Source organism: Pleurodeles waltl, chromosome 5 (assembly GCF_031143425.1).
Source record: "Pleurodeles waltl isolate 20211129_DDA chromosome 5, aPleWal1.hap1.20221129, whole genome shotgun sequence".
NCBI classification, from domain to species: domain Eukaryota; kingdom Metazoa; phylum Chordata; class Amphibia; order Caudata; family Salamandridae; genus Pleurodeles; species Pleurodeles waltl.
In genome coordinates, this window is record NC_090444.1 from 773,448,113 (window position 1) to 773,462,382 (window position 14,270).

At 40.1% G+C, this 14,270-nt stretch overlaps 1 protein-coding gene across 3 annotated transcripts in view; it reads left to right on the forward strand.

The window, feature by feature from the left end:
- Window positions 1–14,270, forward strand: part of DZANK1 (double zinc ribbon and ankyrin repeat domains 1) — a 741,684-nt gene that overhangs the window by 44,875 nt on the left and 682,539 nt on the right. Inside the window, exon 2 of one of the 3 annotated variants that reach the window (XM_069234736.1) lies at window positions 11,977–12,152. The exons of the other annotated variants lie outside the window; for them this stretch is intronic. Coding sequence (XP_069090837.1) covers window positions 12,131–12,152 — 22 coding nt within the window. The 5' untranslated portion in view covers window positions 11,977–12,130. The remainder of the gene's footprint in view (window positions 1–11,976; window positions 12,153–14,270) is intronic. 3 annotated transcript variants of the gene reach the window in all.

Genomic DNA, 14,270 nt, shown 5'->3' on the forward strand with positions numbered 1-14,270 from the left:
ACAACTTTCGTATTTTGATTGAATTCAATATAACTCCTACTGAAGGAATTATTGCTCCAAATATGTCTCCTACCACACCAGAAGCTGTCTCCCTTTTCTGAATACGATGTAATTCAGACAGCTTTGGAAATTTCTTTAAGTCATCTAGTTGATAAATCTTTGGAAATACTATTCCCAAATACCATCTCCCATACCATCCCTTTGGAAGACGATAATAGGCATTAAGTCCACAAATATAAAATACCCCCTGGAGTAGCTGGATCTAGTCCATTTAACATGAACGTCCATTTACTCTGGAATAAAAACACGTGTTTACATTCACTCATTCCTACAAAGATTGTGTCATAGTATTATTTAGGTCTATATATACAAAGTTTCCGTATGTGTAATGCATCTAAAGCTAGTTTCCCTTATATCTTTATTGCGGCAAAAGCATAGTTATCTACAGATGTCCTTTTATGTAATTATTTTTCGAATTTTTCCTTTATCATTTTCCTTCTGTCTTCAGTGTGATCTAAAAAGCTTTTCTCGGAGAGGGTGTGGGGGGAAGGGATCGCTTGTACATCTCCTATGGCACTGCCCTAAGCTCCATCGGTACTGGGAGAATATAACCGACATTATTGACTCGGCTTTCGATACTCCTATCCCCAGATTTCCTGCGTACATCTTGCTCGGCCTTCCCAATATGCTCACTTTCCCTTTGAGATCATTGAAAGGTCGACAGATGGCCTTAGCTTTAAATGCAGCCACACAGCTGTTGTCAAGCATGTGGGGGTCTGACCAGATTCCGATGCTAACATTATGGCTCCATAAGCTTTGGTTTATTCTCGCATTGGAAAAGCTCACCATGTCTTCATTGCAGAATAGTGGGGATTTTAAGGAACTTTGGCAACCATTCTTACAAATACTGTCTACGGAGTTCACGGAACTGACATGCCCGACCTACTTGAGGGTTTTGAAGCTGAATTGAGGGAGGAGAAGCGAGTGTGCAACGGTTACATATACCCAGGGCCATGGTTTCGCTGGGACAAGTCCTGGGATTGCAAGATGTTGATGGGATCTGATATGCCAACTGTGGGGAAACTATGTTTGATGTTATATCTAGTTTTTTTATCGCTATGCATAGAGCATGTTGTATGTTAACGTAGTGGTCCTATTTTGAAGCGTTGCATATGTGTTGTTTATAATTGAAAATGCCAATAAACAGATTTGATCCATAAAAAGCTTTTCTCTACAGGTAAAAGTAAGCATGTAAGGTTTTCTTTATGAGCGTGAACTGTGGAAAAAAGTGATAATGGTTCAAAGAAACCCCTAACTAATTTTATATAATAATCTCTTGCTACTTTACTCAAATACTCAATTATGGGGACATATGAAAATACGACACCATGATTGGAATAGAAGTATTGAATGTACTCCTGGCCATAAAATCTGGTTAGTAACAAACTACGTGTTATTCCATACGTAAGGGGCATGCTATGATATGTCACCCCTTCTATTACTGAGGTAGGGATTTGTGTACCTATATAACAATCTTTCACGTCCATTGTCTCAACATACTCACTCAGCAAGCGATAGAAGACATTAGATGAGAGTTATTTCTTGTCGTCAGTATAATCATGTAAATATTTTTCGTCTTGTTCGAGTTTCTTCAAAGGAGTTAATTCAGTAGTAGTTTTAAAAGTAGAAGCATCATTCGTGTCTCTTTCATTCCCTCCATGCATTCCAAGAATCATTGCCATAATTATTAGTACACATGCAATTATTAGACCTATACACATGTATTTACAATATTTCATTTTATGTCCTTGTGTAGTATTGTCTGTCATGATCTATAGAGAATCAGAAAGTTGAAGATACTTTATCAATCAAATTTGCAGAGATATATAAAGGATCAACGATGTCAAAGTTCACACGGTTTTCTTTAGCAGCTTAGTCTCTTATCGGTTTAGCAGCTTTGTCTCAAAATCGGTTTCAAAAGTCAATCAGGTTATCAATGTCTTATTCGGTAATGTTCATGAAATTTCACTTTTCAAGTACCAAAGTGTCGTTCTGCTTCTTCATTTTCAAGACTAAGAGATAGAAATTCATCTGACCAATCATTAGTGGCTGTGTTTGCCCATTCTGGACCAGAATCTCTTCTGCTCGCTATTCTTTTCCTTTTCAATTTTGCATCTCCTTTCGATTCCCTTTCGCTTATGTCTTGTTCTTTGGCTTTGTCTTTTTCTTCATTCGATGTGGTTATGATAGACACTTCCTTTCTTTTCTCCTTCAGTTTTGGCCATTTGTTTTCGTTTAATGTTTCTTTAGTCTTTGATTTCACTGGTGATATGCTTTGTCTCCGTTTCGCGTTGTTTTCACCTGATGGACCTGCAACCGGTTCTGGAAGAATTGGAACAATTTCACTTTGCTCTGTCTTGTCTCCTTCACCTGGGAGGTCAGTCAGGTTTTCTCCTTCTTTTCCTGTATCGTCTGCTTCTGGGAAAGCCCTCCTCTTATTAGGCTCTCCTTCTTCTTCACCTGAGATAGGATCTTTGTCACCTCCTGAGGCTTCTTCTCTGTTGTCCTCAAAAGGATCGACTGCGTCTTCCTCAGAGAATATTTCTTCTGTCTCAATTTCTTCTTGTTCGCTTTCAGGCTCTCTTCGTTCTGTCTCAGTGCCTGGTACTTTCCTGTTAACTGTTGGTAATTTCAGTGCTTCAATTTCCTCTTCTATGGGACACGTCACCCTTTTCGTGTGACTGGCGTGAATCCAGTTGGGAACTCCCGCACACTTCACAGCGGTGGTAGTTGTCAGAATCACTTTAAAGGGTCCTTTCCAACGGTGTTCCAAACACGACTTTCTCACGTGCTTCTTTACCACTACCCAGTCACCTGCTTTCAGGGCGTGTCCTGGACCTTGGATCTGTGGCAAGGTGGTTGCCTGTACCTGGTGGGAAAATGAGCGGACCACATCAGCCAGACCTTTGCAGTAGTCCAATACCATATCATCTGTAATATTTACAAGGGCATTCACAGGAACTGCTGGAAGTTTCATGGCTCTGCCCATGAGAATTTCATGTGGTGATAGTCCAGTTTTTCTATCAGGTGTGTTTTTCATTGACATTAACACCAAAGACAACACGTCAGGCCATTTCAAGTTTGTGGATGCGCATATTTTCGCCATTCTTGATTTCAGCGTGCCATTCATTTGCTCCACTAGTCCTGATGCTTCAGGGCGGTAGCTACATTGCAATTTTTGTTCAATGTTCAATGCTGCACAAAGTAATTTGATTACTTCGTTGTTGAAGTGACTTCCCCTATCTGATTCTAAAGAGATCGGAAATCCGAAACGTGGTATTAGTTCTCTCAAGAGTAGTTTTGCAACCGTGAGACTGTCATTTCTGCGTGTAGGGTATGCTTCAATCCAGTGACTAAAAATACACACAATCACAAACACATATTTCAAGCCTGCATGCATAGGCATCTCAATGAAATCCATTTGCATCCTGCTGAACGGCCCACCTGCTCTTCAATGTGGCTCAAATTTACTACGGTTCCCTTCCCTGCGTTCATTTGTTGGCAAATGACGCAACAATGGCAAACTGCTTCAGCAACTTGTCGAAATTTGGGATTAAACCAATCAATTTTGAATAATCTAAGCATGGCATCTCTTCCAATGTGTGCTTGTCCGTGATATAGCCTAGCTATTTGTGTCAAAAGACTGTCTGGCAAAACTAATTTCCCTTCACTTGAAACCCATAAATCATCTGTTTTTTTTTACGCATTGTAATTTACTCCATGAGAGTTTTTCATCCTTACTAACATTATTTTGTAGGAATTTCAATTCTTCTATTGTGTCTACAACTTTTAGAGCAAAGGCTTCATTTGGTTCAAGTTCTGGCTCACTTATCAAATTCCATTCGTCTCTGAGCAATATACAGTTCAATGCGCAAAACCTTGTGACTTGATCTGCATATCCATTTCCCAAAGAAACGAAGTCTTGTGATTTTGAGAGTGCACTGCATTTTACCACTGCTACTTCTCCTGGTAACTGGATAGCATGTAACAATTCTCTTATTCTTTCACCGTTTTTCACTGGTGATCCTGAAGAGGTCATAAAGCCTCTTTGTGACCACAATTGTCCAAAATCATGCACTATTCCAAATCCGTACTGACTGTCAGTGTAAATGGTGACTTTCATTAATGCCGAAAGTTGGCAAGCTCTAGTAAGGGCTACTAGTTCCGCTCTTTGTGCAGAGTAAATTCCTTGAAGCCAAGATGCTTCTAGAATACCAGTTATTGTACATACAGCATACCCTGCTTTCAATATTCCTAGTGCATCTCTCAAACATGAACCATCAACAAAAATAATCTGATCATTTTCTTCCAATCGAGTATCTTTGATATCAGGTCTTGGTTTAGTACAAAATTCAGTCACTTGAAGACAGTCATGTTCTAGATCATCTGCATTTTCAATTTCAACATTTTTACTGGGAAACAAAGTTGCTGGATTCAATGTAGTGCACCTTTTTAATTGCACATTTGGTGCTCCCAAAATTATTGTCTCGTACCTTGTAAGCCTAGCACCAGTCATGTGCTGTGTTCGGGAACGTGTCAAAAGTATTTCGACTGAGTGAGGGACCTTAACTGTTAAAGGATGTCCCATCACTATTCCTTCACTCTGATTCAGGCTCATACCAACTGCTGCTACAGCACGCAAGCATCCTGGTATGGCTGCTGCGACTGGATCCAAAGTAGCTGAAAAATATGCTACTGGTCTATTTACACCACCATGGGCTTGAGTCAAGACATACAAGGACATGCATCACGTTCATGACAAAACAATGTGAAAGGCTTTGTGTAATCAGGCATACCTAAAGCTGGAGCTCTGCACATGCATTCCTTTAATTCAAGAAAGGCATCCATTTCATCTCTTTTCATCATTATTTCATTCTGCGCATCTTTCTGGGTCAGTTTCAGTAAAGGTTTGGCTAGAGTTGAGAAATTGGGAATCCATTGGCGACAGTAGCCCACCATTCCTAAAAACTTTCTCACCTCTTTTCTTGTTTTGGGTGGACTTATTTGAAGTACACTCTTTATTCTTTCTTTCATGATTTTTCTCGACCTTTTTTCTATTTGGTGACCCAAATATTTCACTTTCTTTTGGCAGTATTGCAATTTTGAAGGAGACACTTTGTGTCCATTCCTTCCCAAATGGTTCAGTAAGGCAATAGTGTCAACTGTACAGTCATTTTCTGTTTTGGATGCAATTAGTAAATCGTCAATATACTGTACTAAGGTTGATTCAAAAGTAAATTCCAATGATTCCAGATTTTTCTTTAGAATCTGATTGAAAATTGATGGTGACTCCGAAAACCCTTGAGGAATTCAACACTAACTGTAGACTCTGTCCAGGAATTTGAAACAAAAGGGAAATTGGCTGTCCTCATGAAGAGGCACAGAAAAGAATGCTTGTGACAAATCGATGACTGTGAACCATTCTGCATCACAGGGGATTTGAAACATTATTACTGCTGAATTTGGTACTACGGAACATTTGACTATTATGTCATTTATTTTTCTCAAATCTTGAGCAATTCGGACTTTTCCACTTGGTTTTATTAGTCCCATGATTGGTGAATTACATGGACTACTTAGTACTTCTTTCAGTACTCCCTGTTTCACAAATTCGTCAATGAGTTGGGCGACTTTCATGAGAGTATCTTGTGGCATATGGTATTGTGGAGTCTGAGGAAAATTTACATTAGGTTTTACAGTCACTTTCACTGGTTCTGCTCCTTTGATCAATCCTACTTCTTTCCCTGTCATATCCCACACTTCCTTTTCAACAGTTTCTTGTAAATCAGCTGGAATATCTGCTTCAGTGAGCATAGGATAAAGAGTAACCAGGGGATACTCTTCATCAACAGTTTCCATTTCTTCTTCTTCTAAACTGTCCTCTTCTTCCTCATCACTGTTTGTCTGAATTTTAATTCCATTATGTGAGCACATAATCGAGCATCCTAGTTTGCATAATAAATCTCTTCCTAATAGGGATATTGGACTTGAGTCACACACCACAAATTTATGGAACCCTTGAAAGTTACCAATTTTGACTTGCACTGGATCTGTAATTGGGTTTGTCAGATACCTATTTGCTACTCCCACTTGAACTGTTCTCCCTGAAAGTGGCAAATTTGGTACTTCGATACTTCTAACTGTAGAGCGTGTAGCTCCTGTGTCAACCAAAAATGAAACGCTGTGACCCATAACTCTTCCTTCCACATATGGTCCCTTTTGATCAACTTCCAAAGATGCTGCAAGCATACAATTTCCCTCCTCATCTGAACTTTCACTCTCCCATTCATTGTTTATTCCATTTTCACTGTGTAACGGGAATTGGTGTACTGTGTTGCTTTGATTCATTCCTTGACCTGTGACCTGTTGAGGAAGCATTACTTGTTGCTGACTCATTGGTGATAAGGGTATTTGTATTTGCTGATTAGGTACCATAGGAAACTGCTGTTGCATTGGCTGTGATTGTGCCATTTGTACACAAGGCATTTGCACCTGTTGCTGTTGTATAGGTTGTAGACCCTGCATCTGATTTACATTATTTTGGAAATTTGGGTTTGGACCTCTCAATTTTGGTCCTCTCATATTCTGAAATGTGTTGACATCATTGTTTTGCTGAACTACACCTTCCTGCACCAACATTGGGCACTCCCGTTTCCAATGTCCCACGATTCCGCACGTGTGACATGGCATCACTTTCTTCATTGCCTGTATACCATTAGGAATCACGACAGTATTTAAATCAGGACCATTATTCACAAAACCTCCTCGGCCTCTGCCTCTCATCTGTGGCTGAAAAATAGCATTTCCCTGCTGTTGCTGCTGCTGCGGCAACTGTTGTTGGAAACCTTGCAAACCTGTCTGAGCTGCTCTATCTGCATCACCATCACTTTTTCTTTCAACTTTTTCTGCTTTGTCTCAATCTCATCACTGCAGTATTTTGCATAGTTCAGCACTTCATCGATCGATTTTGACTGCCAACAAATCAAATGCATTTTAATCATCTGGCTAATTTCTGGTCTCAATCCTTCCACAAATCTGAATACAAAATAGAGCATGTCCTTTGCCTCAATCGTTTCCGTGCCACTGTAATGTTTAAATGCTTTCAACAATCTCTCATAGTATGCATGTATCGACTCTTTAACTTCCTGTGCTGTTCTGTCAATTTTCTGCCAATCTACATTTTTCGACGCAACTTTTGTTTGCAAATACTCAATCACTTTATGGTATATGCTCATTACCCTAGGCGATGGTGCACCTGTGTCCTTATCTCTTTCCGGTTCACTTGTTGGCCAATCTACAGCCCTTTTACAATCTTCCCACAAATCTGCTGGAACTACAATTTCGAATAAAGTATTCAGGTCTTCCCAAAGACACTTTGCGAGTTTCACGAATCTATCTGTTTGTTGATACCATTCGATCGGTTTCCCTCTTAACTTAGGGTAATCATCCGTAAAAGATTGAATGTCACGCATGTGCCATGGTACATGGATAAGTTTTCCTCCTGCTGTTTCTCTCATTGGTAACATGGTTATAAGATCACCATTCTGTTGTATTTTATCATTCTGATCTGGGGTACTTTCTTTCTTCTTATCCTTTTTCTTAACCCACCTACTCTCCCACTTGTCTAAACATCTCCAAACCTGCGCGCTTTGCAATATTTCTTTAAGGTGTGTTTTCATTCCTGCAGACCTCATGTGTTCAAAATCTTTTGCCTCAAAGTCTAACCTATAACTTCTGCTCAAGTGCTTGGTTTTTTTATGTCTATTTTGTGTCTGTCTGCAATTTCTTTTAACCTCTTATGTATTCTGCTTGCTTCTCTTATAATTCTATGCAAATGTATCTCAGCTCTTCTTCTGTGTATGATTCTAATCTGTTCAGACCCATCGTTCCATCTACGAGTTCACCTGCTTCCATGCCCAATCTTATTTGATTAAAATATTCTTCTCCTTTCCCCTTGGGTGTACTCTGTGGGATATTCAGACTGTTCAACCATTGTGTTAACTGTTGTGCGTTTAGTCCCAATAATGTAGCATCTACGTCTACTGCTACTGATGGTTTCTGTAATGTTTCTGTTTTTGAGGTTTGCAGTATTATTAGTGGTGGATGTGACCTTACCACAGTTGACGGAACACAAATTGGAATTGGACTAAATTCCAACAAGGACCCAGATCTATTTGACAGCGTTCCTACGGGAGTCATTTCTTGGGTATTTTCTATGTATCTCCTTCCTATCTCATTCTGTGTCATTACACCTTGATCGCATACTTTTGGCTTTTCTTGTATATATAATGGTACTGACGGACCTACAGAGATAGGCAAAGATATTGTGTCCGGATTCTGCCTGTTACCCAAATTCTGTGGCATGTTAATTCCCACATTATGGCTCATCATTGTTGTCATATCTAACTGTGTTTCTGCTGTTTGAATGTACTTTGGCATTTCTTGTATCTGCTTTTGAGGCATCAAAATTTGTGTTGGTTCGGTTTGAATCAATGTCGGTCTTTGGTAATTCTGTCCTCTCTGCACCATTAAATTAGAAGTTATTTCCAAATTATGTTCATCATAATAGCGTCTTTGGACCTGTGTCTGATAATCATTAACAGGTTCCAGTTTAGTCATGTCAGGATATATTCTCTGAACTTGTGGTATTTCTTGTGTAAAAGGCATATCAGGACTACTTTGCCTCTGCAATTTGCTCAAATTCGGTGTTACAGTACCTGTATCGGTTCTGGAGGGGCAGTACTAGTGCTTGGGCCATTTTCGTTTTCCACATATGGTGGTGGACGGTCTGATCTTTTCGAGGTTCTCTTATTTTCTCTATCTTTGGACTGACTCCTGTTTGTTTTATGGGTAGCTTTCTTTCCTTCCATCTCTGCTTCGTCAGTAATTGCTGGAAACAATTTGACTCCCTGCAATATATCTGATCTCCAAACCTTTTGAGCTCTATCCCATCTAGCATCCGCTAGTGTCTTTTCTACTTTTCTCACTCTTGTCTCAAATGTCTTTTGTAGTTGCCTTCTAGCCATTTGTTCCCAAATTGCTGATGCTTCAAACTGTGCTGGTCTTGGAGGTATTTTCATGTCATATAGCGCAAGTCTTAAATTCTCCAAAACTCTTAGATTCAACATCCCATGGATAGGAAACGCTACACTTCCATGCTTTTCTGTTAATTTACACTATTGCTTTAACAGAAGACATGGTGCAACACCCTTTTCTTCAATTATGATGTAAGCTGGTGTACCCTCAGGCAGTGTTTCTTCTCCTACATTTGCTTTAATATATACATCTCCCCTCAAAGCAATCTTAAATTCTTTGAAAAATTTCATCTTTCCGTCCTTTATTTTCTCAAAATGTAATCAATAAGTTACTTTAATTCCCAGAATACTCTTCGCTTGCCTTTCCCCACCAATTGCGCTTCATGGACTGCGTCCAATCCGTGCGCGACCCTTCTCACCAACCAACCTATCTCAGCGCGGTTCCTAGTGACGTCGCACTCGCACACTGCGGCTGACAAAGTCTTGCGGCTTGTCCTCCTTCATTCAGCTTCACTCAAAACTAATTTCTGCAATATATTGCGAGCACTAATCAAAAAAAAAGAAAACAAATCTGTCGGTTTACTACAGGAAAGGTAATACAATCGCTTCAGAAACCTTAGGGATTTTTCACTAGCCTCGGCAGTTATTCCAACTTTCTCGGTTTCCCACTTTCGCAAGCAAAATTTGACCTGCAAACTTTACTCTCAACTGATCAATGAACTATTCTAGTGCACCTTAGAATTCGTCAAATCTCAAAGTCGAAAATATTCTTTTATTCCTCAACATTCGTACTTACTTGTTGATCACGCCCGATCAACCTATTAAACCGAGCAAATTACAACATCAATCAAGTGTCTCATACACTTTTCAACATACTCCGGAGTCTCTTGACCTCGCAGGGCCCATCTCAACATCAACAACCACATGGACAATTTTTCCCACACAAAGTGCTCCACACATATGAAGTTCGACGACTTCCCTACTTTCACACTTTGGAGTACCACTCCTCTAAAATTTTAATTGGAGTTTGTAACCCCCTAAAATCTTCACAAACTTCACAATTCATCTGCGGCATAAGCTATGCAAGCGCAAAACCCTAACTTCACTCATACCGTCACTAGAAACGCTGAAAACATTCTCACACCTCCATTTCCTCCATTCGCAAGCTCCGAGATTCCAGGAAAGTCATTGGGGATTTAGGGCACCATCATCTCTCCAACTTGTTTTATTAAAGAAAATTCTAACTTGAATCTGTCTATTGTTCGGATGGGGTCCCAAAGGGCCAAACCATCAAGCTCTGCTACCATCTACTGATAGCGCGTCCAGTCCTTATAAATTACTTATGCTTGGACACGCCGGAGGTCGGTGAACCTTTTCACCGGGTTGAGTTCTCCTCATCCAAAGAATTGTCGGATCCCTCAAATTAATAATCAGTAATCATTTATAATCAATAACCAATACTCGATTAGTAAACAATCAACAAATTAGTTAAACAGAAAATCAGTAATTAGACACAACATGACCTTTCAGTCATGAATAACCAAACCTGTTTATTAAAAGTTAATGAGTTTATTTCCCTATATTAACAAAGCTAACACAATATAAGTAAGTCTCAAAATCAAATGATACACATATACGAACATTACTGGCTGTCCATAACGACGGAAGGAACGCAATCTGCGCAAAACTTGGATTATAGCAATGCAAATCACTAATAAAAGTAACTGAAATTGACTAATTGCATACATCGGTCAGCATAACAAGATTTCAATTCAGCATGGTGCATCAAATGAATACCTCAACTAACCTCTGATTAGCATTGGTATGTGGGGCTTCATGCAAAAAAATGAATTTAATCCACATAAATTTAGAACCTTCTATCTTAGGCTCTGTCACAAATAAGCAGTTGGAACCTAAGAAGGAAAATACAACGAATAATACATTTATCCTTTTATAATTACCAAATACAATCAGCATTCAAGGAAAGTCTTCGTCCTTCAGTTACCGGTTCGATCAGAATGGGGCAAACTTCAAGGGGGCAAAGTTTAAGGCAAGTTTTCCTTGCAGCAGAAAGGAAAATGGGGGAACAAAAGTTATTGAATGGGCAAGGCGAAATAAAGTTGTCTCTAGGGTGAGAATTCTTTAAAGTCTCTCTCTCTCTCTGGGATAGAGAAAAAGCATCAAAGTGTCATCAAAATGGATTCTCGAATCTGGCTTCAAAATGGCATCAAAGAAAATGGCTGGTTTCTCTCCGTCCGATAGGATTAAGTAAGAAAAGTTCCAGATTCTTCAAGTTCTTCCATTGGAGGGTCCATGGGGTGATTTCTCTTTGACCAATGAATAGTGTCTTTTCTCTTAATACTCATCTACGTATAAGGTGTCCTTGGAGTTTTGGAACACAAGTAGCAACAAAGTTGCCAATTAATTCTGCATCAGTGTCTTTATTGTCTGCACCTGCAGAAACTGACCTTGCTTCAAAGGGGATGAAAGTTGCCTAACACGCAACCTTGAGATAAGTATATTAGTCATTCTACTGGAAAAATACAGCTTTTAAGGGTTTAAAACACGTCTTTGTTAATACAAGTGAAAACGTACGCAGTTAAAAATTAGACCAGGCAACTAGGCCAAAGCCTCTGCTAAATTTAAGCTAAGCATGTAACAATTTTAACGAGAAGATCATAGAATATAGATGCAATTATGACGTATTAATACATTTGTCGGTTTTCATGATTAATTAAGCTTGTTTATACTAATTGTGATCTGCTTCGTGGGCACATTTTCTACATACATTATTTTTCTTTGCTAAAATCACATTGTCTTATACGATTTTTTTTACATGATATATGAATGTTTGTTAGTCTTTCTTTTTCTGCTTCATCAGTGCCTGGTGCCAGCTGCATGCTCTGGGGCCCTCGTTCTCACTGGCTCCTCCTTCTGAGGCCACTCTATTCTCACCAGCTATGTTCCACCGCTGACTGGAGAAAGAACGGATATTGGACAGAGGAGGTGAAACAGGAAATGTCAAGGCGTGGGACATGTTTAGTGAATGCGGGATGGGTTAGTCGTTCATTGTTTTGTTCACCATCAGGGCATGTTTAGTTTGTTCGGCAAAAGCGAAGAATGCTTTTAAAAATTGCCTTTTTAAATTTAAGAGAGCACCTGTGATTGCTTTCTTCTCCAAGCTGTTGTTAAAAACTAGCAACAAAAGAGATTTTAAGGCGGAGACATTTACAAGTTAATTATGTTCCTTGGTAAGCTGACATGATGTACTGCAGTGTGGAAGGGCATGCCACTTGATATTTTGCTCTGACATCTAACTTCGGGGGGAAGGAGCAGTGGACAAATCTGTGATGTCATATAGCAGAGACACGGGGTTAGCTCCGTTTGACACGCACAAGATGACTCCTATTCTGGCCTCAGTCGACTGACTTGAAGAAAAAGAGGAGTACACACCAGACGCTGAAACTTCTCATTTTCAAGCTGCCCAGTTCCGTTTTAACTTCGTTTCGCTCGTGGAAGGAACTTTGTGCTTCCTGGGGGCAATCTGTTAAAATAAGCTTTCACGTGAGAAGGCCTACTAGGCCTGTATTATGACAGATCTTTTAACAGCAGTTACAGGCCCATTGGAATTACAAGGTTTTTTACACAAATATTTCGGCTGAATGTGCACTTTGGCGCAGAAACATAGGTTTCGATACGGTTATATTCCAAAAACGTGTAATGTAGCCATATAGCTTGCTGCTGAGGGCTGTACCGGATGATAAAGGTACTGAAAGCTAGGAGAGCGTTTCACCCACTTAGGTTAAAATGCTCTAAATTAATAAGGGAGAAACTGAAAGACAACATTCCAATAGTCTAACCCTTGTTATTTCCCTGTTGATAGTGGTAATCTCAGCAGAGCAAAATAACAAGATTAATTATAGGTCAGTCATGATTAAGGCCTTAGTGTCCTCTCAACAGGCTTATTCCACGAAAAATGCCATCAGATTCGTTTAGATTGTCTCTTAGTTTATGTGTCTGATAGGAGAATCAAAAATACATCAGCAGTGTGAAATATACTGTAGGAGGCTGGACTGGCTTGTAGTGAGTACCAAGGGGTACTTGCACCTTGCACCAGGCCCAGTTATCCCTTATTAGTGTATAGGGTGTCTAGCAGCTTAGGCTGATAGATAATGGTAGCTTAGCAGAGCAGCTTAGGCTGAACTAGGAGACGTGTGAAGCTACTACAGTACCACTTAGTGTCATATGCACAATATCATAAGAAAACACAATACACAGTTATACTAAAAATAAAGGTACTTTATTTTTATGACAATATGCCAAAGTATCTTAGAGTGTACCCTCAGTGAGAGGATAGGAAATATACACAAGATATATATACACAATAGCAAAAATATGCAGTATAGTCTTAGAAAACAGTGCAAACAATGTATAGTTACAATAGGATGCAATGGGGAAACATAGGGATAGGGGCAACACAAACCATATACTCCAGAAGTGGAATGCGAACCACGAATGGACCCCAAACCTATGTGACCTTGTAGAGGGTCGCTGGGACTATTAGAAAATAGTGAGAGTTAGCAAAATAACCCTCCCCAAGACCCTGAAAAGTGAGTGCAAAGTGCACTAAAGTTCCCCTAAGGACAAAAGAGGCGTGTTAGAGGAATAATGCAGGAAAGACACAAACCAGCAATGCAACAACTGTGGATTTCCAATCTAGGGTACCTGTGGAACAAGGGGACCAAGTCCAAAAGTCACAAGCAAGTCGGAGATGGGCAGATGCCCAGGAAATGCCAGCTGCGGGTGCAAAGAAGCTTCGACTGGACAGAAGAAGCTGAGGTTTCTGCAGGAACGAAAAGGGCTAGAGACTTCCCCTTTGGTGGACGGATCCCTCTCGCCTTGGAGAGTCGTGCAGAAGTGTTTTCCCGCCGGAAGGACGCCAACAAGCCTTGCTACACGCAAATCGTGCGTTTGGCGTTTTTGGACGCTGCTGGGGACCAGGAGGTCGCAAATTGGACCTGCAGAGAGAGGGGACGTCGAGCAAGACAAAGAGCCCTCACTGAAGCAGGTAGCACCCGGAGAAGTGCCAGAAACAGGCACTACGAGGATGCGTGAAACGGTGCTTGCCGAAGTTGCACAAAGGAGTCCCACGTCGCCGGAGACCAACTTAGAAAG